The sequence below is a fragment of the Impatiens glandulifera genome, chromosome 3 (assembly GCF_907164915.1).
Source record: "Impatiens glandulifera chromosome 3, dImpGla2.1, whole genome shotgun sequence".
Taxonomy (NCBI): Eukaryota; Viridiplantae; Streptophyta; class Magnoliopsida; order Ericales; family Balsaminaceae; genus Impatiens; species Impatiens glandulifera.
This window is the reverse complement of record NC_061864.1, coordinates 10775829-10802969: the sequence shown is the minus strand read 5'-3', so window position 1 is coordinate 10802969 and position 27141 is coordinate 10775829. Positions and strand designations below refer to the sequence as shown.

The window sequence follows — 27141 nt, the reverse complement described above, 5'->3', positions numbered from 1 at the left end:
TGCATGACAATCAGTCCCATTTCAAAGTCAATTTGAAAGACATGAACTACACTTGTAGAGTATTCGAAGTTTCGGGTCTTCCTTGTACGCATGCAATGGCTGCTGCCCGTAGTCGGAATTTGGTTTCTTATGACTTCTGTTCAAGGTATTAATATCTAGCTCACGTGTTCATTCTGTTTAACCAATTAATAATTCGTTATATTTTCCCTACACACAGGTATTACACAACTGAGTGTTGGATAAATTCATATGCCGAGACATGTTATCCTCCCGGTGATGAAGAAAATTGGGATGTTCCCGAACATATCAAGCAACGTTCATGTCTTAAACCAAATGTGAAGGTTAAGAAAGGCAGGCCACAAACAAAGCGTAGGTCATCCCAGGGTGAGGTCCGTAAGATCCCGAGACGATGCAGCTCATGTGCTGGGCTTGGACATAATAGGGAAACATGCAAAGCAGTGATGCCTGCACCATCTACTGCACGAGCTTCATCATCTAAGCAGCATGACTCATCATCTAAGCAGCATGACTCATCATCTCAACAATATGAACCTTTAGCTTGATAGATACTATGTTGTAATATATGTTGTTAATTGAACTATGGTACTGGTATGTTGTTAATTCAGGTTTAATGCTTGTTTAAAATATTGTCAATTGGCATTATATAATCCTTGTTCTACTTAATCCCATCGTTATAAATCTTTGAATTCAACCTTAATAAATTACAAAATTGTTCAATCTTGATTTCAAATATATCCATCCACCGACCAAACCAATCTCAATTGAGAAATGAATTAAGGTTGCTAAAGAAACAGATGGAAAATATAATCAATCTGATGGGAGGCACTTAGCGAAACGAAGAGTACTTAGCGAAACGGGATGGACTTAACGAAACGGGAGGGTACTTAGCGAAACGGGATGGACTTAACGAAACGGGAGGGACTTGGCGAAACGAAAAGTACTGGGCGAAACGAAGAGTACTTGGCGAAACGAAGGCTACTAACTTATCTTTTTTGTAAGTTGAAGGGTCAATTTACAATACATCAATTTACACAAAATAATTTACAATACATAATCCAACTTCCAACATATTCATCAAGGTTTACAATACATCAAAATAAGTTATCCAATTTACAAAAAATAATGTTTAAGGTTCCATAATCTGATGGAATAACCGGACCGCCATCTTCTGTCTAAAAAATCCCATATTTTCTGAGGTCACATTATGCACGGGTTGATTAGCGGTCAAGTGTTCCATGTACATTAGCGTGAAGACCCCACAATCCCCGCTCTCTGTTGCCCGTGGGACTTCTCCAACCTTAGCAGCAGCGGTTTTCACTTTGGGGTGTGGAAACCGTTTGTAAGTCATTGGTTGGAGGGGGCCTTCGAAGTTGAAATTAGGATACCTTACCCTCTCACCGGGAGTGATTGTTTTGGCGAATATAAATGGAATCATGTCGCAGAAGGGTTTCAAATAAGGATCCAGATTCTTATAAAGATAGGCATCACAGTCGTACACGTCAATGCGGTACTTTTGAAGACGTGCTACACACAAAATCCAGTGTTTCTGGTTAATGTTCACTGGCATGTAGACGTCGTCAATTGTTGACCACTCTGGCATATATCTATGTGGTGCGCCCATATAATAGTCTTTGAATTCGTCGACTGGATATTTGGAAGGATCCTTAATAAAAGTCCGGTGCTGTCGCCTGATTCTATCCGACAATACGCAATCCCCAATTGCCGCATGTGTATTTTTATATGTCTTGGGATAGCAGGAAATCCTTTTCCGCAGTAGATGGCAAAATGCATCGATTTCCTGCACAATGGGAGCATACAACATACATTGAGTACATATCAAACAACATTGACTAAGTACTTAGCGAAACGAAGAGTACTTTGCGAAACGAAAAGCACTTTGCGAAACGAAAAGTACTTTGCGAAACGAAAAGCACTTTGCGAAACGAAAAGTACTTTGCGAAACGAAAAGTACTTTGCGAAACGAAAAGCACTTTGCGAAACGAAGATTAATGAATTGATTTGAACGACTTACCGTGTCTTCAATCCATGTAAGCCTTGTTACAACTCTAACCAACACTTCCTTCTTTGCTTGAACCGTATGTAAATCCGTTGTCGAATTATCGGTTTTTGGATCATCCAACCACGCTTTTACTTTATCCAGTAGCTCATCTTCAAATTTTTGAAGGTGATTCACTTTCATAGGATCCTTTGTCTTGGGCATTTTTGACAAGGAAGGGTTGGTGTACGAGTCATCTTTTTTCGGCTTCCTCACTCTCCTCCCATAATTTCCTTTAGGAGGAGTATTGTATAACTGGAAATCGTCATTGTCATCATTGTCATCATTTGTCTGTGCTTTCACATCCACCACAGTCTTCTCATCCTTCACCTTCACTTTCAAATCCTTCAGTTTCAGATCAACCTCCACATCATCCACCTTAGCCACACCATCCAGCTTCTCACCGTCCTCCACTTTAGCCTCAACGTCCATCTTTACGTCCTCCACCTTCGCATCGTTGTCTTTTCCTTCATCCTCCACCTTCTCATCATCATCGACCTTCTCATCGTTGTCTTTTCTTTCATCCTTCACCTTCTCATCATCATCGACCTTCTCATCGTCCTTCTCACCGTCTTTTCTTTTGTCCTTTTCCATCTTTTCATCATCATCCACCTTCTCACCGTCCTCTTTTTGTTCATCCTCCACCTTCTCATTGTCCTCCATTACATCGTCTTTCTTCCCATCATTCATCTTCTCATCATCCCCCACAGTCTCCTGTATCGCTATCATCTCCTGCAAAATAGACAAAATTCTGGTCAGTACAAACTTAGCGAATCGACAAGTACTTTGCGAAACGAAAAGTAATTTGCGAAACGAAAAGTACTTTGCGAAACGAAAAGTACTTTGCGAAACGAAAAGTACTTTGCGAAACGAAAAGTACTAACTTTGCGAAACGAAAAGTACTTTGCGAAACGAAAAGCACTAACTTAGCGAAACGAAAAGTACGCAGAATACCTCTTTCTTCTCCTCCTCCTGTTCAACCTTGCTCTTCTCAACTTCGACATCCTTCTTATAATCCTTAACCTGCAAAATAGGTACTGGTCAGATCAGATATGTACTTAACGAAATGAAATGTAAAGTGCAAAATTCAATATCTCCATACCTCAGTATTCTTTTCCTCTTCGACCTTCACAGCCTTCTTAGAATCCTTCTTCTTACTTTTCTTCTTCTTTATATTCTCCTCCATATCATCTAATCTGGTTAATAATATGGACATCCTTTTGTTGGATTTTTCTAACAACTGTTTGGACATATTAAAAACCATCTTCTTGAACGACTCAAGGTGAGTTTGTTGAGTTTCTTGGATTGTGATTTGTAGCTCTTTGATGAGCTCTGTTTTCATTTTTTTCATCTCCTCTTTCATCTCTATTTTCAGCTCCTCCTTAATCTCATTAAAATCACATCCAACAGTAGGTGTTGGAGCCCGAGGAGAAGGTGTGTCAGCCCGAGGACTTGAGGTCGCGGATGGGGGAGTAAGAATGTGGGCCGGAATCGATTCATAAGCAAGCTTCTTCTTCAAGTTGGCTGCTTCTTTAAGAGTAGCATCAGCCTTTCTCTTCCTCGTGGCAGGTTTGGGGGGAATCGGAGTAACTTCTTCATGTTCACTTTCTTCGTCTTCATCAACATCATCTTTTATTACCTTCCCATCAGTAAATCCCTCAAAAAAATCATCAGTTGTCTCGTCGATTTGCTCAAATACATCACCACTGTATAACCTCTTCTCCATGGAGGACTCTTCCATCTCAGTCACATCCGTGGTCTCTAGAGCAATCTTTACCTCCATCGATGTGTTTTTCCTGTTGGAATGATAGAGTAACAACCTTGGGCGTAGAGGGTCATTAATCTGATTCCTTCTGGCGAATTTAGGGATAAAGTTTTCGAAGACCTCATACGTCCACACTTGAAGTGCCAATGCGAACCCATAGATGTTATATGCAAAAGGAGCATAAGGATCTTCAGCCTTCTTTTTCTTGTCAAAAAATGAGGTACAAAGATGTTTCATGTTCTTGTTTAAACCCTTGAGGGTGGCTCTAAAGGTGACCTTCCCCCATGGATATTGGAGGAAAGTGTCATTGTCTTCCACCATGTTGAGTATTTTTGGAAATATAACTCTTTTTGGGTCAAATGTGAATAGGTACTGGCAAATCAGGCATACCAGCCCCATCTTGAATGCATCTTCCTTGTCTTTGCATTTGAAAAAAGCCTTCTCGAAGTCGCACATTTTCACACTCATGCTCCCTTTAAAGTATTTAACCGAGAGAGGTGGACAACAGCGCAATTTTTCTTGGTCCAACTCAGGATAAACGCCGAAACATAGGCAGGTAACTAACGCATACTCCTTCATACCAAATACAAGCTTTTGCCCATTCACCATGAAAGTTATCTCCTTGGAGTTTGAGCTTAACCTCCTCAACAACATTTGATGTACAATACTTCCTGAGAACTGTAAGAGGGGGGCTGTGAATAATGATCTGAACTGGGTATTGTACACACTCTCCAGAAGATCCATTTCCTCGAACTTATTCACAATCTTCTTCAGGGTGAGGGCACTTTTCCACGAAATCCGACCGGGAAACTCAGTAACAGTTGTTTCTGCCATCTACAAAAGGAAACAACATCATCAAAAATGTTAGAACAAACACATACAAACGTAAGAACTTAGCGAATCGGGAGGCACTTAGCGAATCGCTAGGCACTTAGCGAATCGGGAGGCACTTAGCGAATCGAGAGGTATCGAGCGAAACCGTTAACTGAACATAAGACAGCATTACCGAATCGGAAACATTACGAAACTAATCAGAAACAAACAATAAACTTAACATGCAAAAAACCCTAAACAAAAAATCTGAAACAAACACTTAAACTTAACATGCAAAGACCAAAATCCATAAGCAAAAAACCAGAAAATGATCGGCCACAACTAGGTATTTAGCGAATCGCTAGGTACTTACCGAATCGGAAGGTACCTAGCGAAAGCTAATGAAACCCTAATGGCAACAAAAATATACTGAACAGAAACCCTACTGGCAAAAAATATATACTGAACAGAAACACTTAACATTACACTAACATGCAAAAACCACCAATGAATAAAAAAACAGAAAATGATAATGAACTAACCTTAATGACGAACGAGAAGAAAGCAGAAATGATCGGGCTTGACAAAATTCAGTGAAGAGAAAATGGGTTAGAGAGAGAGAGAGTCGGGCGGTTGAAATGAAATGTTCTGAATTTTTTGAATATATAAGGTCTAGCGCGTGTGAGTACGCGCGTCTCTTCAACATCCGTAGCGAGTCGGGAGGCACTTAGCGAATCGGGAGGGACTTAGCGAAACGGGAGGAACTTAGCGAAACGGGAGGGACTAAGCGAAACGGGAGGCACTTAGCGAAACGGGAGGCACTTAGCGAATCGGGAGGGACTTAGCGAATCGGGAGGGACTTAGCGAAACGAGAGGTCAACGAGCTCCAGCTAAGAGAAGATGGTTTGAATACGTTTTCGCTACTATATTTTAATAACGAAATCGAATTCAAACCATTCTCCTAGCTGGAGCTCGTAGTACTTAGCGAATCGTCAAGTACAAAATTTTTTATTGGTTTCATAGGTAATCTATCTCGTTTGACAAGGTATCAACAACAAAGTCATGGTTTTGAAAAGAACATGTGTTAGCAAAACAAACCCTATAATTTTACATGGAAACATTTAGATTCTTCAGAAAAAGTGTTTGAAGAAGCGATCGTTGAACTCCAGATAAGAGAAAATTGTTTGAAATTTATTTCTTTAGCTTAACGACTAACGAAATCAAAGTCAGCCAATCTTTGCTTATCTGGAGGTCAATGATAGATTCTTCAAATGCATTTTCTGAAGAATCTAAATGTTTCCAATGTAAAATTAGAAGGTTTATTTTGTTAACACATGTTCTCTTCATAACCATGAAGTGATGTAAATACCTAGTCAAATGAAGTTCATGATTAACTATAAATAACAAAAAATCTTGATACTTAGCGAATCGCGAGGTATACTTAGCGAAACGGTAAGTCCGTAGCGAAACGGTAAGTCCGTAGCGAAACGGTAAGTCCGTAGCGAAACGGTAAGTCCGTAGCGAAACGGTAAGTCCGTAGCGAAACGGTTAGTCCGTAGCGAAACGGTAAGTCCGTAGCGAAACGGTAAGTCCGTAGCGAAACGGTAAGCAAATCTGAAACGGAAACACATACGCTCTTATCAGACAGAGATTTTCAGCAAATATGAACAAATAACAAATAATAACCTAACGAAATGCTCAAACATGAACCAATATGAACCATATAAGAAATAAAAATCAACAAAACGGAGAAAATGATGGACATAAAGGAAATATGAAAAGGTTTTTGAAATGAAGAAACCCTAAACAAGAACATAACTGTTAGAATGAAGATCTACCTCGACGCCGTTCAAATAGTTAGAATCGGAGAACTCACATAAACCCTAGTATAAGAAACCTGCATGCAAAATAGATCTAGGGTTAGAAATCGGCAATAGATAAACATAAATGAATTAGTTAGGTTAGAAGAGCTCTGATCGGTATAGATTTGTATGTATATTGGAGGAAACGGAGACGTCGTCGCCGCCGGCCGCCGTCGTCGCCGGCCACCGTGAGTGAAGGAGAGAATTGGAGAAGAGAGAGAAAAAAATTTAGGGAAATGAAATTATTTGGGTATTTATACAAACCTCTAATCCACTTCGCGAAACGCTAAGTCACTTAGCGTTTCGCGATAAGGGCAAAATCGTATAAAAAAAAATATAACACCACGAGCGCAAAAAAATTTATAAAATTCCACCAGGTCAAATAACCCGGTTTGCAAGGTCATTTCGTCAAATTTCCCCTTTATTTTGATTACTTTAAAAAACAAAGAATTTAAAATCATATTTCATAATTTTTTTTTTATATATTTGAGTTAAATTATTAAATATATATTTTTATTTCAATTTTATAATAAAGTATAATATTTTATTGATGAATTATTATAAACAAATATTCTTTTGGATGATCACGAGACCCATATTCCACACAGTATCATGAATCATATTTGTGGTAAAGAAAGGATGGGTGAAAAGAATTTGAAATTATCTGAAATAATAAAAAAAAATAATTCTCTTCCATCTTTTTTTTACTATTCTTTTTACCAATGAGATGTTGTAACGTCATTCTCTTTCACAATTTTTTTTATTACTTGTACATGTTGTGTTTGCACACAAAAGTGAAGTATTACTTCTTTGAATTTTTTCTTTTTGTATTTGTACATGTGACGCTTTCTTAATGGGTATAAGCACTATCTATACTGATAGCATCAAATTAACCCAAATTTTTTCTCTATCATTTTTTTTTTTAATTTTGAGGAGAGAAACTTGACTCCATTATTAGTCTTCCAAACTTATCTTCATATTTTTTTAAAAATCATTTATATTTAATTTTATTTCATTTTAACGTCATTCAATTACTTAATTGTTTTTTATAAAATTTAAATAAAAAATATGTAATAATTAAACTAATTAAAAACATAAATAACTTATCTTTCTATTAAACATTTAATAAAATAAAATAAAATCCCAATCAACCCAAATCAAACAATATCTTTCAACGTAAATTTTGGTCGTTCATCCTTAACAACTCACTAATATTCATCATGTCATCACGTGATATTCATCACGTCATCACGTGCGTCAGTCCTACATTGCTTCCCCATCAAATTATATATATAATTTATTTTTCATGATCAAATTCAAATCTCATGAATATATGCTTTTGTATTTTTTTTTAATAATTTATGGAAATTAAATAATAATGGTGTTTTTTTAACTTACTATTTATTGTTAATTTTATACAAAATTTCAGATTAATTTTAAAATATATTATTTTATCCTAAATATATTTGGTAGAGAAATGATAGAAAAAAGAATTTGGATAAGAAAAAAAAAGAAGAAGAATGATAATGACACAATTTGAAGGCTGAAAAAAATCTAATTTTTTTTTCACTCTTTTCCACATCTTTATTTTCTCTATCATTTTCCAACCTCAATTTATGTAGTATCTATTTTTTATAATAAATTTTATAAACCCACTAAGGTATTGCATTGATTATAATAAACTTAAAAAATAAAAGATTACGAGTTTGATTGGTCAAGGCTGTGATGTTATGCTTCTTCTCCTAATTAAAAAAAGTTATACAAAATTTCAGATTACTTTGCACATATGCCGTGCTATCTATTTAACCAGTCGCTATTATTTATCGACGCTTCATGTTATCGTCGGCAACTTATTGGCGGCGCAGTAAAGTGCCAGTAAACACTTATTGCGACAGTAAAATCTATACTTGTTATTCTATTATATTTCAGCCCATATTCTTTATAGCCAGCCTCTTATAAGCTGGTCACAACTTAAAACTTAAGAATTTATATGAATATCTCATTAAATTTTAGTAATTTATGAACCAAATCAAGCTAAAATATATGTTTCATTTTAATTATTTTGTCTTACTTTATTTACATCTCATTTCTCATATTGATATTACTCCCCATTTATTTAGTCATTAACCGAATCTTCTGTTGGGTTTTTTGTTTCCTTAGTCTATGAGGAAAAGCCCAGCAAATAGGCCCATTTGGGCCCCACTTTATTCACTTATTTGGGAGCAATATAAAAAGGGAGAAATCTTCTTTTGCAAGAAATAAGAGCAAAAGAAAGAGAGAGAAAATCAAGAAAGAAAAGAGGGAAAAAACTTCAATTTCAGCAGCCTTAGTATTTTGATGATTGCCGGAGTTTGCACCGTTGGATCGTTCTAATTTTTGGACAGCAGCTTCACAACTTCTGGGCCAACATTCTGAACGGTGGAGATCGGATTCTGAGGTCTGGAGGTCGGGGTTTCGTTGCCGGAACAGTAGCAGTTGTTTTTGGTGATATTCTTCTTTTCTTGTTCTTTGATTGTTTCTATATCCTTGATGTGCATGTTTCCAAGGGTATTATAAATTTGTATGCCTCTAGTATTGTCTAGAGAAGATTTTTGTATTGCTCTCTTACTGGTGATAGTGGATTTTAAGCGGCACTAGGTGTCCCGTGGTTTTTACCCATTGAGGGGTTTTCCACGCTAAAATTATGTGTTGTTTGTGTGTGTTTGCTTGGTGTGTTACTCACTGTTTTAGGACTGTGTTGATTACATTTTGCATACCTATTTGTTAGCTTCCTCACAGGTTTAAACGGTTTGGGAAAGTGTTGCCAAACGTAGGATAAATTCCGCATTTGTTGTTTACTGTTGTGGTGCATTTCCATCAAAGTGGTATCAGAGCCTTAGTTGCTTATTTGTGAATTGAACTGTTTGAACGATGGAAACTAATACTAGTAGGATGATTAATTTGAATGGTTCAAATTATCATGTTTGGAAGGCAAAAATGGAAGATCTCCTATATGTGAAAGATTATTACTTACCTGTTTTTGCTACTGATAAACCTGAGAACAAAACAGATGCAGAATGGACTATTTTGCATAGACAGGTTTGTGGATATATTCGGCAATGGGTGAAGGATAATGTGCTGAATCATATTATTGGGGAGACACATGCTCGTACTTTGTGGAACAAGCTTGAACAGTTGTATGCTCGGAAGACTGGGAACAATAAACTGTTCTTGATTAAGCAATTGATCAAGTTACAGTACAAAGATGGCACTCCTGTTACAGATCACTTAAATGCGTTTCAGGGTATTGTGAATCAGCTTTCAGGAATGGGTATCAAGTTTGATGATGAGATTCAAGGTCTATGGCTACTTGGTACATTACCAGATTCTTGGGAAACTTTTAGGGCATCCTTGTCCAACTCTGCACCGGATGGTATTATCACCATGGAATTGGCTAAGGGCAGTGTTATGAATGAAGAGATGAGAAGAAAGTCACAGAGTTCCTCTTCACAATCAGATGTCTTGGTCTTTGAAAAGCGGGGGAGAAGTCAGAGTAGAGGTCCGGGTAACAAAGGAAATCAGCGTGGTACTAGCAGCTCTGGTAAAGGGAAGTATGCTAATATTGAGTGTTACTATTGTGGTAAAAAGGGGCACACAGTAAAGTTCTGCAGACAGGCAAAGAAAGAGAACAAGAAGAAAAACTACAACAACCAAAACAACAATCAAAGGAAAGATGACGATGGCAGTGACAAGGTTGAAGTGAATACTATCACTAATGATTTTTTTGTTTGTTGTGATGATAATTTGGTGAACTTTGCACATGATGAGGCGAGTTGGGTGATTGACAGTGGAGCTTCGTGTCATGTTACATCACAAAGAGATTTTTATTCATCTTACACTCCAGGTGATTTTGGGGATGTCAAGATGGGTAATAGTGGGATATCAAAGGTTGTTGGCATTGGAGAAGTCTGTTTGAAGTTTGATACTGGGATGGAGTTGGTTTTACAAAATGTAAAACATGTCCCGGATATGAGATTAAATTTGATTTCTACAGGTTTACTTGATGATGATGGGTACAACAACTACTTTGGTAATGGTTTGTGGAAACTCACTCGTGGTTCTTTGATCGTGGCAAAAGGTAAAAGGTGCTCAAAGTTGTATGTGGTACAACTAAAGATCTCCAAGAGCATTGTTAATGCTGTGGAGAATGCTGACATGACTGAGATATGACATAAGAGACTTGGTCATATGAGTGAAAAGGGCATGGCTTTGTTGTCAAAGAAGGAAGTGTTATCAGGTGTAAATGATGTTCAGTTGAAGAGGTGTTCTCATTGTCTTGCAGGTAAACAAAACAGAGTTTCCTTCAAGAGCCATCCTCCCTACAGAAGAGAGAACATACTTGATCTTGTTCATTCTGATGTTTGTGGTCCTATGAAGACAAAAACACTTGGTGGTTGCTCATATTTTGTCACATTCATTGATGATCACTCCCGGAAGGTATGACTTTATACTTTGAAGTCTAAAGATCAAGTTTTAGATGTGTTTAAACAGTTTCATGCCACAGTTGAGAGAGAGACTGGAAAAAAGCTCAAGTGTATTCGGACAGACAATGGAGGTGAATACATTGGGCCATTTGATGCTTACTGTAGAGAGCATGGTATTCGGCATCAAAAGACTCCTCCAAAGACACCACAGTTGAATGGCTTAGCAGAGCGGATGAACAGAACATTGGTTGAGAGAGTCAGATGTTTGCTTTCACATTCAGGGTTGTCGCGTTCCTTTTGGGGTGAAGCGTTGAACACGACGGTACATGTTATTAATCTAACCCCTTGTGTTCCTTTGCAGTTTGATGTTCCTAACAGGGTTTGGAGCGGAAAAGATGTTTCTTACAGTCACTTGCGAGTCTTTGGATGCAAGGCATTTGTGCATATTCCCAAAGATGAAAGGTCAAAGCTTGATGTGAAGTCTAAGCTTTGTGCGTTCCTCGGCTATGGCGATGATGAGTTTGGATACAGGCTTTATGATCCAGTTCAGAAGAAGCTTGTTCGAAGTCGGGATGTTGTGTTTATTGAAGATCAGATTTTTAAGGATGTTGAGAAGATAGAGACAGTTCCTCGACATAGTGATGATCTTATTGATTTGGGTCCAGTTCCTCTACAACATGTTGACACACAGGTTGGAGATGATGTTCCTATTGATGACCATGGTACTGATGATGTTGATGCTCAAGAGCAAGATGTAGATGAAGTTGTTCATCCAGAGTTACCAGTTCCAGACATGCCACCATGTGTTCCACTCAGACGGTCTACGAGAGATCGTCATCCTTCTATACGTTATTCTGCAAATGAGTATGTTCTTCTCACTGATGAGGGGGAGCCTGAGTGTTATGCAGAAGCTATAGAAGATGAGTACAAGAAAGAATGGGTTGAAGCTATGCAAGACGAGATGGATTCCTTGTATAAGAACAATACTTATGAGTTGGTGAAGTTGCCTAAAGGCAAGAGAGCATTGAAGAACAAGTGGGTTTATAAGGTGAAGACTGATGAGTTCACCTCACAACCCAGATACAAAGCTAGATTGGTGGTCAAAGGATTCAGCCAGAAAAAGGGTATTGATTTCGATGAGATTTTCTCTCCGGTTGTGAAGATGGGTTCTATTCGGGTGGTTCTCGGTTTAGCGGTCAGTCTTGATCTTGAGGTTGAACAGATGGATGTCAAGACTGCTTTCCTTCACGGTGAATTGGATAAAGAAATCTATATGGAGCAGCCTGAAGGGTTTCAGGTAGAAGGTAAAGAAGACTATGTGTGTAGACTTCAGAAAAATCTATATGGGCTGAAGCAGGCACCGAGACAGTGGTATAAGAAGTTTGAGTCTGTTATGGGGGAGCAAGGCTACCGAAAGACTACTTCAGATCATTGTGTTTTCTTTCAGAGGTTTGGTGATGATGATTTCATCATTTTATTGCTTTATGTTGATGACATGCTTATCGTTGGCAAGAATGCAGGAAGAATTGCTAAGTTGAAACAGCAGTTGAGCAAGTCTTTTGCAATGAAAGACTTGGGGCCTGTGAAACAAATTCTTGGGGTACGGATCACTCGAGATAAAGCTGCCAAGAAGTTGCATATGTCACAAGAGCGATACATTGAGAAGGTGCTTTGTAGGTTTAACATGGACAAAGCTAAAGTGGTTAGTTCTCCTCTTACTACCAACTTTAAGCTAACAGATAAAGATTGTCCTACTTCAAAGGAGGACATTGAAGATATGGATAAGGTTCCATATGCCTCAGCGGATGGTAGCTTGATGTATGCTATGGTATGTACAAGGCCAGATTTAGCTCATGCAGTTGGTGTTGTTAGTCGGTTTCTGTCAAATCCTGGTAGGAAGCATTGGGAAGCAGTTAAATGGATTCTCAGATATCTGCGCGGTACTTCCAAATTGGGTATCACATTTGGAAATGAAAAGCCGGTGCTTATGGGATACACAGATTCTGATATGGCTGGAAATAAGGATAACATGAAATCCACTTCTGGATATTTGATGACATTTGCAGGGGGAGCTGTTTCATGGCAATCAAGATTGCAAAAGTGTGTGGCCTTATCGACAACAGAGGCTGAGTATATGGCAGCAACGAAAGCTTGCAAAGAACTATTGTGGTTGAAAAGATTTCTGCAGGAGCTTGGCTTCAAGCAACAGCGCTACGTAGTTCTTTGTGATAATCAAAGTGCAATACACCTTGCTAAGAATTCCATGTTTCATAAGAGAACGAAACATATTGATGTGCGATATCATTGGATTAGAGAATCTCTTGAAGATGGGTTGTTTGAACTTGATAAAGTTCACACTGATGATAATGGTTCCGATATGTTGACAAAGGCATTGGCAAGGGAAAAATTGAAGGTGTGTTGTTCGATCGCCGGGATGGCGAACCCTTCCTCATAGTCAGGAAAAGGGGGAGATTTGTTGGGTTTTTTGTTTCCTTAGTCTATGAGGAAAAGCCCAGCAAATAGGCCCATTTGGGCCCCACTTTATTCACTTATTTGGGAGCAATATAAAAGGGGAGAAATCTTCTTTTGCAAGAAATAAGAGCAAAAGAAAGAGAGAGAAAATCAAGAAAGAAAAGAGGGGAAAAACTTCAATTTCAGCAGCCTTAGTATTTTGATGATTGCCGGAGTTTGCACCGTTGGATCGTTCTAATTTTTGGACAGCAGCTTCACAACTTCTGGGCCAACATTCTGAACGGTGGAGATCGGATTCTGAGGTCTGGAGGTCGGGGTTTCGTTGCCGGAACAGTAGCAGTTGTTTTTGGTGATATTCTTCTTTTCTTGTTCTTTGATTGTTTCTATATCCTTGATGTGCATGTTTCCAAGGGTATTATAAATTTGTATGCCTCTAGTATTGTCTAGAGAAGATTTTTGTATTGCTCTCTTACTGGTGATAGTGAATTTTAAGCGGCACTAGGTGTCCCGTGGTTTTTACCCATTGAGGGGTTTTCCACGCTAAAATTCTGTGTTGTTTGTGTGTGCTTGCTTGGTGTGTTACTCACTGTTTTAGGACTGTGTTGATTACATTTTGCATACCTATTTGTTAGCTTCCTCACAGGTTTAAACGGTTTGGGAAAGTGTTGCCAAACGTAGGATAAATTCCGCATTTGTTGTTTACTGTTGTGGTGCATTTCCATCATCTTCAGTTCATATCATATAGCTTATTAATTACATATAAGATACTCTCCGAATAAAGCTAGAAGAAAAGAGGGATAGCGATAAAGATGACATACATATATATATATATAATGTTGGTCTATAATTGACGCATAATCAAGGGAGCACCGAATTGAGGCTGAGTAGTGGCTACGGGACAAGGAGCATGGGCATAAGTTGGGGAAAGCTCAAATGAGAAACGTTGAAGAATCATGGTCACCACCATCTTAGCCTCTACTAAAGTGAAATTCTGGCCGATACAAACCCTTGGCCCACAACTAAAAGGGAAATAGGAGACGGGACATTTTGTTGCATTCGATATTCCATTTGCAAATCTCTCTGGCTTGAATTCTTTTGCGTCGTCCCCCCACATCTCTTTATCATGGTGAAATAACACTATGGGCAATGATATTGTTGTCCCAGCTTGCAAATGAAGCGATTCTCCTAGTTTCATGTCTTTCGCAGTGATTCTAGTGAGTTCAGCCACAGGTGGATAGAGCCTTAGCACCTCGTTTATTATCATTGTAACCTGAAAAGTGTAGAATTTAACATTTTGACAGCATGACTACTTCAGCTAAGTGTCTAAATTAAACTTACAATCTTAAGGCGATTAAGTCCATCAAAATTGGGTTTTCCTTCCTTTCCAAATTCATTACAGACTTCTTCTCTAGCTCGATGTTGCCATTCTTGGTGTTGAGCCAAAAGAACCATTGTCCAGAGAAGTAAAGTTGCAGTAGTCTCTTGTCCAGCAAAGTAGAAGAGTTTGCATTCTTGGATTACCTCATTCATTGTCATCACCATTAACTTCCCATCTTGTTTTCCATTGAAATTGGATTCTAATAATATGGTTAACAAGTCTTGATTGTTTTTTTCACCATTTTTTAAGGCATGCACTCTTTTATTGATTACATTAATGAGTAGATGTTCCAATTGTTTAGCTATCTTCTTCATTCTCATGTTTCTCTTTGTTGGAAGAAACCTAAATCGAGATAGTATTTAGTAACAACAAATTAATATCCATATGTGCTTCAATATACAATAGTGTTATTATTAAGTTACCTCCATCCCGGGATGTATAGTTCGTTTAAAAGTGGAATGACGATATTAGCTTGTAGCGTTAGAAGCTGAAATATCTTCCTTCCTTCTTCATAGGAGCTACCAAATGCAGCTCGCGAAATCACATCGGCTGTCAATTTGTATAAATATGGCCAAACATCCACTTCTTTGGACACTTTCAATTCCTTTTCCCATGCACTTATCATCTCAAGGCAACTCACATGAAATGCTGGAACCATAAGCTACACAAAGAAAAACAGAGATAGGCAGCATGTAAAGGATTTAGACAGGCCATGCGTTTATATAAAGGAAATTAATTTGTCACCTTTATCCTCTCCATACGAAAAACCGGGTTGATAATTTTTCTATGCTTGATCCATTGATCGTGTTCATGGTTTGAAAGTCCATCGATCAACAGTTTTATGAAGGGGTTGGTCTTCGGCTTGATATAGTTAAAATTCTTCGACAACACCTCCTTCATTAGATCCGGCTCTGTAATGTGTACTCTTGGTATGTTTCCAAACCACATGAATGTTTTCTTTCCTATATTTTGTTATACAAATTAATTAAACACACAAATATGTATTAGTTGCATCTCCTTTTCTAAGGAAAAGAAAGGAAGAATGAAGGAAGGAAACATATACACACATACCATAAGTGTTGATGATTTTGTGAGTGAAGGGGACGAGACGAGGAACAATGTCGTCTGAGATTGAAATAGGGTTGGTCCGGTTCTGTTTGGTTATGGCGTTGCAATCTTTGAGGTCTCCAAACAAGACCCTATAAGGATTCCCCTTAAAGCCTTGGGTTCTAAGATGGTTCTCCATTCTCTTGGGCTTGAACCAAATCCATTCAAGAATTCTCCATCCCCACCATGTAACCACTGCCACTACCAGAATATAGCTTACTATATTGGTCATGATCAACTCATACATCTTTCTGTTTTGTTTTGGTTTAAGATGAGGCCAACTACTTCTTGATGCTTTTATAAAATCACTCAAGGATAAAATGGGAATTTAAGAGAAAAGTTATTTTACTTTCAATTACACAATTAGAGTTTGACACTTTAGAACAACTTATATTATAAGACCAACCTTACCCACAAAGAATCAAACTAATGTTGAAGCTTTTATAGAAATAATTTTATAAGTTTTTTCAAATTTGAACCACCGCAACCGATCTAGTTCCCCAAATTTGTTGAAAATTACTTTGACTCGAGGTTGTCTTTCTCCTAAGAGAATCTCATACCAATATTTAATCTTAAAACTATTTAAACATGTAATGAAATGAAAAACAAAAACAATTGACCAAAAAAAATTATATATAGTTATTATCCTCTTGTATGTATAGTTTATAATATTTGAAAAATCTTTTTCAATAACTTGAGATTAGAATAAGACATCACAACCTCTATATTATTAATTCAAAATTTTACAAATATATATAACAATAATTAGTTATACTTTTTCTATATTTATGCCAAAAAGTATCAATATCATCTATATATACAAGCACACAAATATCAAATATCATCCATAATCGAAAACTGGCTTTCACAATACAAAGTTGATGCATGCCCAATGCCTACCACTTTTTCTTATTTTAGGTAGTGTTTTATTAATTTAATTTACTATCTATATCATGCTATTATAGAAAACTGACTTTGAATACAAAATTGATGCATGCCCACTTGACCAGTGCACCATTGATCTTTCTTATTGTGGATGTTTTTTTTCTTATTATATTTTATTGACTATTTATGTCATGCTATTATTTTTATTTAAATAGTAATATTCATATATATTATTTTTTAAGTGAAAATAAAAGTCATATTATAAAATAAAGTATCAATAATTTGTTTGTATAATGAAGAAAGAATATATATCAAAGAAAAAATAATTAAAAATCATTTTTGTATGTGCATGCTATGGGTGTTTTTTTTAATTTATTATTTGTTTGGATGATATTTTTTTTTGAGATATATATGACTGATATTGAAATAATTTTTCATTGTTAACACATAAACATGTTTATTGTTAAATGACGCAATTTAAAGACTAGTTTAACTCCCTAGCTCAAACTCAAGTGACCATTTCCATAAATGTTAGATGATACTTAAAATTATTTTCAAATGGATTGAAATGTACCTTGTTATTTCTTATAAGTTATTATTGAAGTTTCATTAGATTTGATTGTCCATATTTATACATTTTCATTTATAATTTTTTATGTACTAATATTAATATTTTGTAAATTAAAAAATATATAAAGTGTAGTATTTTCCAAATTCTGAAATTTACAAGTGTCGCTAATTAACGTCGCAAAATCTCTTGTTAAATAAACGTCGGAATGCTTTTTTACTCATTTCAGACACTTATATCCGCCACTAAAACATTTTTCCGACACATTGTTTAACTTTCATTTTTTGCGCCGGTAAATGTGAAATATTTTGTAGGGACTGTTTCACATCTCCAAAATTGGTCAACAAGGACTTGCCTCCTTCGACACATTTCTTGAATTTAATCAACCCTATATCTTTCTAACATATGGCCCCGAATCATAATAGAATATCAAAATCACGATAAATGTATGCATTGGATTACATAAAAGTACTGGTCTTAACAAAATTGGAATGAAAAGGATAATTATAATATCCAGGTTGCTCTATACTTGAGCATAATCAAGTGATCAGGTAAACAGTAATGGAAATTAAATTTAAAAAGGATAACAATAACTGGTCTATAGTCGATGCAGAATGAATGGAGCACCAAACTGAGGCTTAGTAGTGACGATGCGATAAGGAGCATGGGCATAAGAAGGAGAAAGCTCAAATGAATATCGTTGAAGAATCATCGCCACTGCCATCTTAGCCTCTAGTAAAGCAAAATTCTGCCCGATGCAAACCCTCGGACCCCAACCAAAAGGGAAATAGGAGACATGACCTTTTGTTGCATTGGATATTCCTTCTGCAAATCTCTCTGGCTTGAATTCTTTAGCATCTTCCCCCCATATCTCTTTATCATGGTGTAACAATAGAATGGGCAATGATAATGATGTCCCAGCTTGCAAATGAAGTGATTCTCCTAGTTTCATGTCTTCCTCAATGATTCTAGTCATCTCAATAATAGGTGGATACAGCCTTAGAACCTCGTTTAGTATCATTGTTACCTGATCAACATGAAAAGGTAATTAATACTTATTAGTGTATTATAAATTAGATTAAACTTACGATCTTAAGGCGGTTGATTCCATCAAAATTGGGATCGCCATCATTTCCAAATACTCGAAGGACTTCTTCTCTAGCTCGGTGTTGCCATTCTTGATGTTGAGCCAAAAGAACCATTGTCCAAAGAAGTAAAACCGCAGTAGTCTCTTGGCCAGCAAAGTAGAAGAGTTTGCAGTCTTCGATCACCTCTTTAATGGTCATAACCTTTAGCTCCCCTTGTTTGAAATTGGATTCTAATAATATGGTTAACAAGTCTTCATTGTTTGTTTCACCATTTTTCAAGGCTTCAACTCTCTTATTGATCATATTAGTGAGTAGATGTTCTAGTGCTTTCACTATCTTCTTCATTCTCATATTTCTCTTTGTCGGAAGAAACCTACATATATATATATCGACAATGGTAAAACAAAACTAGTCACTTAAAGTAACAACAAATATACCTCGATCCTGGGATGTATAGCGTGCTTAGAGCTTGAGTGACGAGTCCAGTTTGTAGCGTTAGAAGCTGAAATATCTTCCTTCCTTCTTTATAGGAGCTACCAAATGCAGTTCTTGAAATCACGTCTGCTGACAAATTCTGTAAATATGGCCAAACATCCACCTCTTTCGACTCTTTCAATGCCTTTTCCCATGAATTTATCATCTCAACGCAACTCACGTGGAATGCTGGAAGCATAAGCTAGGGAGATCGAGAAAAGGAGATCACAACTTTAACATATATACATGCTTATTTTTAATTCAAATAGTAAGTTACAAAAGAGAGTTTTGGAGCTGATATTTAACATCTCTAAGGTAAGGTGTTGGCTAATATTTTGTATCCATTGAGCCTATAGTATAGGACATTTATATGTATGAATTTTTTTAAACTAAGGAATAGAGAAGAAATGTGTAACCTTTATCTTCTCCATACGAAAAGCAGGGTTGACGATTTTCCTATGCTTAGCCCATTGATCATGTTCATAGATACCAAGTCCACCGACCAACATTCTTCCAAATGGGTTGCTCTTCGGCTTTAGATAGACGAAATTCTTCGACATCACCTCCTTCACCAGTTTTGGCTCCATAATGTGTACTCTTGGCATATATCCGAACCACATGAATGTTTTCTTTCCTATATTTTGTTGTACAAATGTAACAAACACCCATATAATAATATACTTAAAAATACTAAATTATGTACTATATTTATAATATAATTTCATTTTTTTTTGAAAATTGAGACGTTTTTACATTGCAACCCGACCCAAGGTATATACCGTGGGCTAATATCCATCAATACTACGAAGAAATGAGCACAACAATATCAGGTCATTACAAAATAAAGAAACATAAACTAATCAAAACATGTCATAAGTGCTGAAACGAATATTAATCTTAATATTTTTAGTGGTAAGGTATGTTTTTCAGTTCTTACCCACTCCGTGTTTCTCTTTTCTATTTGGATTTATAATATAAATTATATAATTATATATGAACAACTTATAATAAATAACATTTATAAATGACCCTCAATCAAACTTGTGGAGTAAATTAATTAAATATTGAATGCCTGATAAAACTGAAACTGAAATTTTCATATTGAAAAAATATTAATACGTTTAGTTTTTCTTTTAATAGATAAAAAACAACTTCATTATTAAGAAATACCAATAATTAATTCATAAGATATAGTTTAAATTGGATTTTTTAAACTTAAAATTAAATGTATCTAGTTTAGTTCACACTTTAAATGTTTTAAATGAAAGTGAGTCATAGACAACAATGAAAACAAGGATATATATAAATAACAAAATAAAACTACCTCATACCCATGTTAGAAAATAACATGGAAATAAAAGCAAAAAAAGAAACTAATTAAATTAAATAATTTAAAGTGAATTATTATTTGGTAAATCTTCATAACAATTATAATGATATTTGAAAATTGGTAAGTGAAAAGTGAGTAAATTTTTGACATTTAATATGTAAAATATTATTGAATTAAATAAAATTTTATCATGTGAAAATGGAACAAATTTTGGACATATATATAATATAAAAGGTGTAATCTATGGAGTACGTAAATAAAACTTTATGAACTGAAAAGTGAATTAAAAACAAAAGATAAATTAAGAAGTGTATTAAAAGAAGATTGTTTGACTAAATTTTGAATCATAATACATATATTTTTTAAATGACAATATTTTACCAAATAATTTATTTATTCTAGGAAGAAGTATACTAAAAGGTCACATTGAGTCATAGTTTGCATGCATCCCTTTGTTATTATTTTTTTTAGTTAATTTGAGAATGAGTTGTGAAAGTTGAATTTATTTAGAGTTTGATTATAAAATTCTTTGAGATTTTGATTTATTTAATGATATGACAGTCTATAAATAATAAATAAATAAAATAGGAAAGCAATGAAGGAAGGCATGCAATGAAGCAATGAAGGAAACCATAGGTGTTGATAGTTTTCTGAATCAAGGGGAGGAGACGATGAATATTGATGTTGTCCGAGGGGTTGGTTTGGTTTTGTTTGGTCATGGTCGCGGAATCTTTGAAGTTTCCAAACAATATTCTATAAGGATTCCCTTTTATGCCTTGGCTTTCCAGATCATGCTTCTCCATCCTCCTCGGTTTGAGTCACATCCATTCCAGAGTTCTCCATTCCCACTACCCCGCCACCGCTAGCACCACAGCCATCGCCAATACGTACGTAGCTCCCTTTGTCGGTTAACTCATACATGGTTTTGTGATGGAGAAAGAAAAGAAACAAAGGATGAAGTTCAAAAGAGAAAGAAGGATGAAGAAGTTCTCAAGAGATTTGTAGAAGTTCCTAATTGTAAAATTTCATTTTGCCCACTAAATTTTTATTAAATGATCATTTTGTTTCCTCGCCTTGTTTTAGGATCACTTTTATTCACATACTTGTAAATTAAAGTGGGCTCAAAGACTTAATTACACTATCATCATTTAACTATTAGTTAATTTTGTAATTAACTTATTAAATTATATCAATGCAACTTATGCATCTCTTTGATATCAATTTTTTTCTTTCTAATGTGCATGTCTACAGTTTAAAGAAGTTGGTCAATTATAAGTAATGAAATGAATCAATTTGAACATTTTTAAAAGTTTAAGAAGCAAATGAGTTTTTGATACAAAATGAAGGATCAAAATGAATTTCCATATATTTTAAGGTGCCCTAAATAGTATACATATATATAATATATTTATTTTAATGCTAATTGATTGTCAATAGTTGACCATTATATATTATCTTAGTACCTTTTAAAAAAAAAATGTATTGTCTTATAATTAATAGCTAATATATATATATATATATTATTTTCTTTTGGTCAAACAAGGAGTGAAGATTGTATATTAATTTTCATTAATGATTTCTAGAATTTTCTAATAATTTAAAAAAATAATACAAAATTATTTCATTACTCAAGCAAGGCCTGCCAACAAGTTCTTGGACTAAGACATTCCATTCCTAAAAATTAAGAACTTAATTTTGTTTAGTTATTAATTCAAACCTTCACTAAAAATAAATTTTTTTATTAATTTTTTAAACTAGATTTAAGAAAGAAAAACAAATTCACATTTTTTCAACTGCGTAGACTGGAGCAGTACAAAAATTGAGACCGAATTTGCAAGCAATAAACATAGATTTTTTTTTTAAATTTTATGAAAGTTGAATCGATATCTCACTTCTTATATATTGTGTGATGGAGTAACTATTTATTAAAATTATATATATTTATAAGTATCGGGATTAAAATATTCTACAAACTATATTGTGATAAAAGTGCATTGCTTTTTGTCACAATGTTGTAGACTCAAACTTTTGTGGACTTGACCATTTTAAAGACAAAAAGTTACATGATGAGATTAAAATAAAATTCACTTTTGTTTCAAGCGAGGGCACTCCAGCAATAAATTGTTTTTACAAGTTATTGTTGAAGTTTCATTAGATATGACTGTCCATAATTATACATTTGTATCTTAAAATATAAATATATAGCTAATTTAATGTATTTATAATTATTTTTAGTACTCTTGTTAGTATATATATATATTGTTAATTATTATGTAGATGTTTATATATATATATATAGTTTATCTAAAAATTATTGAACCGACCCAAGTATAACAAATAAGGTGACATGAGAAAACTCAAAACCTATCTACACGTAAATCGATAATAAGATAATCTATTTTATAGGGGAGAGTAAATATATATTGAAAAAAAAACATTTGAAAATTTAATCTATCAAGGTGAGAGAGGCGTGATAAGATTAAAAATGAATAGTTTGAACATCGATTATAAAACTTATAAGTTTCTTCGGTGCGCGCCATATGACGTTATATATATATATGAAGACTAATTAGTTGTCAAACACATGTGAGGATGAATACTAATTAATTAAAAAATGAAAATGGTATCATTCTTTGACTATATATAATATTTACCTAGAGTTTGATTATAAAATTATTGAAGCCATTTTAGTTTGAGATTTTGATTTAAGTTTCTAAATAAAATAGGAAAGCAAATGAAGGAAATTAATTAGGCATGCATTGATCTAACAAGAGATATATACAAACCATAGGTGTTGATGGTTTTCTGAATGAAGGGGAGGAGACGAGGAATGATGTCGTCTGAGATAGCGATAGGGTTGGTTTGGTTTTGTTTGGTCATGGCCGCGGAATCTTTGAAGTCTCCAAAAAATATTCTATAAGGATTCCCTTTTATGCCTTGGCTTCTCAGATGTTTCTCCATCCTTTTCGGCTTGAGCCACATCCATTCCAGAGTTCTCCATCCCCACCACCCCGCCACCGCTACCATCACTGTCACCGCCAACGCCAATACAACATAGATCCCTTTGTCGGTTAACTCATACATGATTTTGTGATGGAGAAAGAAACAAGGGATATGTAGTTCGAAAGAGAAAGGGGAAGAAGGATGAGGAAGTTCTAAAGAGATTTGTAGAAGTTCCTAATTGCTAAACTTCATTTTGCCACTAAATTTTATATTAAATGATAATTTTGTCTAGTTAACTTGTTTTAAGATCGCTTTGATTCACATACTTGTAAAAATGGCTCAAAAGACTTAATTACACTATGTTAAATTATTAAATTATATCTATGCAATTTATGCAGCTCCTTAATATCAATTTTTTATTTTCTAATGTGCATGTCAAAATTTAAGAAGTTGGTCGATTATAATTAAGAATGGTAATGTGGCGGATTGGAACGGAAATGCAATAATCATTTATGCCCTAATCTATTTCGGAGATTTTTTTTACTACCATTATCATCGACTCGTTCGATTTTGAGAAATCCCTACGGAGCACCGTTATACCATATTATTTAAAAGAAAGAAAAACAAATTCTTTGATAAAAAAATTTAAACAAACATTTTAATATTATATACTCGGTAATATATTGAAAATTTATAATATTATAAAGAAATATTTTTTTAATAAAATATGAAAAATAAATAAATATATTAGTGAGGTTATATATATCATTGTGTTTATAAGTGTTCGGGACAGAATCATGGTGAGATCGGAACATATAACACATATACTATTCCGGTAAACTACCGATCAAATTGGAGAAAAACGAGATAATTTGGATCGAAAATCGAGGAATGGATTGTAATTCTCATCCCAAATTATTATTAATGAAATGAATCAATTAGAGGCTTTTTCAAAAAGTTTAAGAAGAAAAAAGAGATTTTGATGCATATTGAAGGATCCAACTGAATTTCCATAACATTTAAGGTGTCCTAAATAGTATATATAAATAATATAATATAACTACGAAAATTTTCGATCCCAATTATCAAAATATAATTAAAATTTTCGTGTGCGATGCAAACGGATAAAATATAATTAAAATAAATTTAATAATAAAAATAATATGTATTTGATGTTTAAATTAAATTCTTAATAAATCACAAATAAAAATAGAACGCTCTCATTCTACATTTTATTTAATTCGGTAAAACAACTTATCTTCTCACATATCTCATCATATATTTTTTCTGAATAAATCTATCATCTCGTGACCTTACACTTTCACTTTGGTCAATCAAATATTTAATTCATATTTTTTAATATTTAACATCGTGACCTCACACTTTGGTCAATAATATATTTAATTCATATTTTTTAACCACTTTCAATTGATATACCAGCCTATTATCCCTCGGAAAACCACATCCCAAACACACTTGGTTAAAGGGTTATACTTGTTTTGTTAGGTTGCAAGTTCGAAACACACATATAACATTTTAAATTTTATTTTTAACCGTTTTAAGTATATATATGAGCGGGTCAACCCAAAATCCGACCAAGTATCCATTTACTCTCACATATATATCCAAATTAACCACAACTTTTGACCCGACAATCCAAACACTTTAAAAATTAATCATCATTATATATATATATAGATTAGTTAGTTAAAAAGTTGAACTTATATTGTTAAAATGTCTCACGTTCATCAAATTTAATGTTGAATTTTAAAAATAAAGTGTTATTAGCCTAATTGGTTAAAATGTTATAATTGTTTTTTTAGGTTGTAAGTTCGAAACACTCATATAGCATTTTAAATTTTATTTTTAACCGTTTTAAGTATATATATATATGGACGGGTCAACCCACAATCCGACCAAAGTATCTATTTACTCTCACATAAATATTCAAATTAACCATAATTCTCGACTCGATAATCCAAACACTTTAAAAAATAATTATTATTATATAGATTTTTTAATGCTCATGTTGATTCTTAATGGTTGATTTTTATTGAAATATGGCTAAAGAATGTTGATGTTGTTCTTTAATGATTTGAATTTTGATGGATAAGATTTTAAATATGATAATTATGAAGTAATAATTTATGTAATTTTTTGTGTTATATTTTTGTAGTTGCTAAAAAATTGAATTCGAATTCAAATTGATTTGGCGATAAAAAAATTCAAATTCGGTTAGAATAAATACCGATAATCAAATTTGAATCGATTCAATTTTTGAATTAGCTTAAAAAAAATAAAATTTCAAATTTTGGTTTGAATTCGAATTCAAAATTGACTTGACAATAAAAGTAAAAAAAAAAATCGAATTCGGTTTGAATTTAAACTGAAAATAAAATTCGAATTGGTTCGATTTTCAAATTAGCTTACAAAAATAATTCGAATTTCATCTCGATTTTTGAACGAATTTTAAACAAATTCAAATTCAAATAAGGTTTTCATTTGATTTTCGAGTTGGGTTTCAACTCGAAACCAAACTGAAAACCGAATTCATTTTTTATTATTTATTTTTATTACATATAATTATATAATATATAATAAAATAATCTATTACAGAATTGAAAAATCAATATTTAAATCAATTGTGGTCGATGTTTATTGAAGTATCTAAATTCTTATAGCCAAAAAATGTTGATATTGTTGTTTAATGATTTGAACTTTGATGGGTAAGATTTTAAATATGTTATAATTATAACATAATAATTTATGTAATTTGTTTTTTTTAGGTTATATTTTTGTAGTTGTTGAAAAAATTGAATTCAAATTTAAATTGATTTGGTCATAAAAAAAAAATCGAATTCGGTTCGAATACAAACCGATAATCAAATTCGAATCGGTTCGATTTTTGAATTAGCTTAAAAAAATAAAAATTCGAAGAATCCGAACCGAGGAACTCAAATAATTCGAAAACCGAACTGATCGATAATGATCACCCCTACCCCACGATCATGATTTTTACATTAATTTAAGACGTTTTAAGAAGAATCGAACTCGTAACCTTTATACTCTTAACAAATAAATTGGTCAGTTGAACTACATAGAGGGTATTCTTGTTAATATTTTGTAAATTAAAAAATATATAAATTGTAATAATCTAACGATTCAAAACGTCTCTAGCCTAAACTAAGTGTGACTACTAACAGTCCTAGACTTTAAGAATCCGGTCAAAATATATAAATTTGATGCAAAAACCATGTTAAGTAAGCGTCGGAACAAGTACTTCTTCTCGGCGCAATTTGAAACGACGCTAAAACATTTTCCCGACACATATTTCAAAAAGGCTTTATTTTGCACCGGTAAATGTAATATTTGTCACATCCCAGCCAGCAAACAATAAACGAGGATGAACTGCTTCAACTAAGACTTGCCTCCAGATCTTTCATAAAATTCATGAATTCCATCGTTTCTATATTTTTTTAATATATTAAGGCCCCGAATCAATCACTATCTTCCGCTGTCCTTACATGATTCTTACATTTCAGTAATATAAATGGATCACTTAAAAATAATAAAAAAACACTATTGCCTACTAAACTATGCCTTGATTTAAATATTTAGGGGAAATTAAAAAGAATAACCATATATAATGGTCTATACTTAACCATGCATAATCAAGTGAGTTTGCAAATAGGAAGGCATGCATGTAAGAAGAGATGGACATATACAAACCATAGGTGTTGATGGTTTTTTGAACGAAGGTGAGGAGACGGGATTGATTGTTGGTAATCTTATTTCATAAAAATTACAAGTAAATGATATATGAAAAATAATACAATGATAATAAAACAAATACAACAGATTATTTAAGAAATGAAGAAAAATCTTCTCGTTTGCTCCGAGGCCTGTGGAATCACAG

At 34.1% G+C, this 27141-nt stretch overlaps 5 protein-coding genes across 5 annotated transcripts; all 5 read right to left on the bottom strand.

Moving 5' to 3' along the window:
* Positions 1-1147: 1147 nt before the first annotated feature.
* LOC124929701 (SWR1-complex protein 4-like) lies at positions 1148-3803 on the bottom strand. The gene is made up of 3 exons (XM_047470099.1): positions 3717-3803; positions 2054-2809; positions 1148-1819 (listed from the first exon to the last, which is right to left on the bottom strand). The coding sequence occupies exons 1-3, from the start codon at positions 3801-3803 to the stop codon at positions 1148-1150; spliced, it is 1515 nt and encodes a 504-aa protein (XP_047326055.1).
* Positions 3804-14293: 10490 nt separating this feature from the next.
* Positions 14294-16184, bottom strand: LOC124929700 (cytochrome P450 CYP72A219-like). Its single transcript, XM_047470098.1, has 5 exons — positions 15902-16184; positions 15575-15792; positions 15253-15491; positions 14791-15172; positions 14294-14722 (listed from the first exon to the last, which is right to left on the bottom strand). The coding sequence occupies exons 1-5, from the start codon at positions 16182-16184 to the stop codon at positions 14294-14296; spliced, it is 1551 nt and encodes a 516-aa protein (XP_047326054.1).
* Positions 16185-17988: 1804 nt separating this feature from the next.
* On the bottom strand, positions 17989-18438 carry LOC124929699 (cytochrome P450 CYP72A219-like; the record flags this gene model as incomplete). The annotated part of the gene is made up of 1 exon (XM_047470096.1): positions 17989-18438. A coding segment is annotated over one exon (450 nt), but the record flags the coding sequence as incomplete, so codon positions are not given.
* A 25-nt stretch (positions 18439-18463) lies between these two features.
* LOC124929698 (cytochrome P450 CYP72A219-like) lies at positions 18464-19168 on the bottom strand. Its single transcript, XM_047470095.1, has 2 exons — positions 18895-19168; positions 18464-18851 (listed from the first exon to the last, which is right to left on the bottom strand). Exons 1-2 carry the CDS (start codon positions 19149-19151, stop codon positions 18464-18466), a joined length of 645 nt encoding a protein of 214 aa, XP_047326051.1. The 5' UTR covers positions 19152-19168.
* Positions 19169-19341: 173 nt separating this feature from the next.
* LOC124929697 (cytochrome P450 72A397-like) lies at positions 19342-23366 on the bottom strand. Its single transcript, XM_047470094.1, has 2 exons — positions 23069-23366; positions 19342-19586 (listed from the first exon to the last, which is right to left on the bottom strand). The coding sequence occupies exons 1-2, from the start codon at positions 23364-23366 to the stop codon at positions 19342-19344; spliced, it is 543 nt and encodes a 180-aa protein (XP_047326050.1).
* Positions 23367-27141: the final 3775 nt, after the last annotated feature.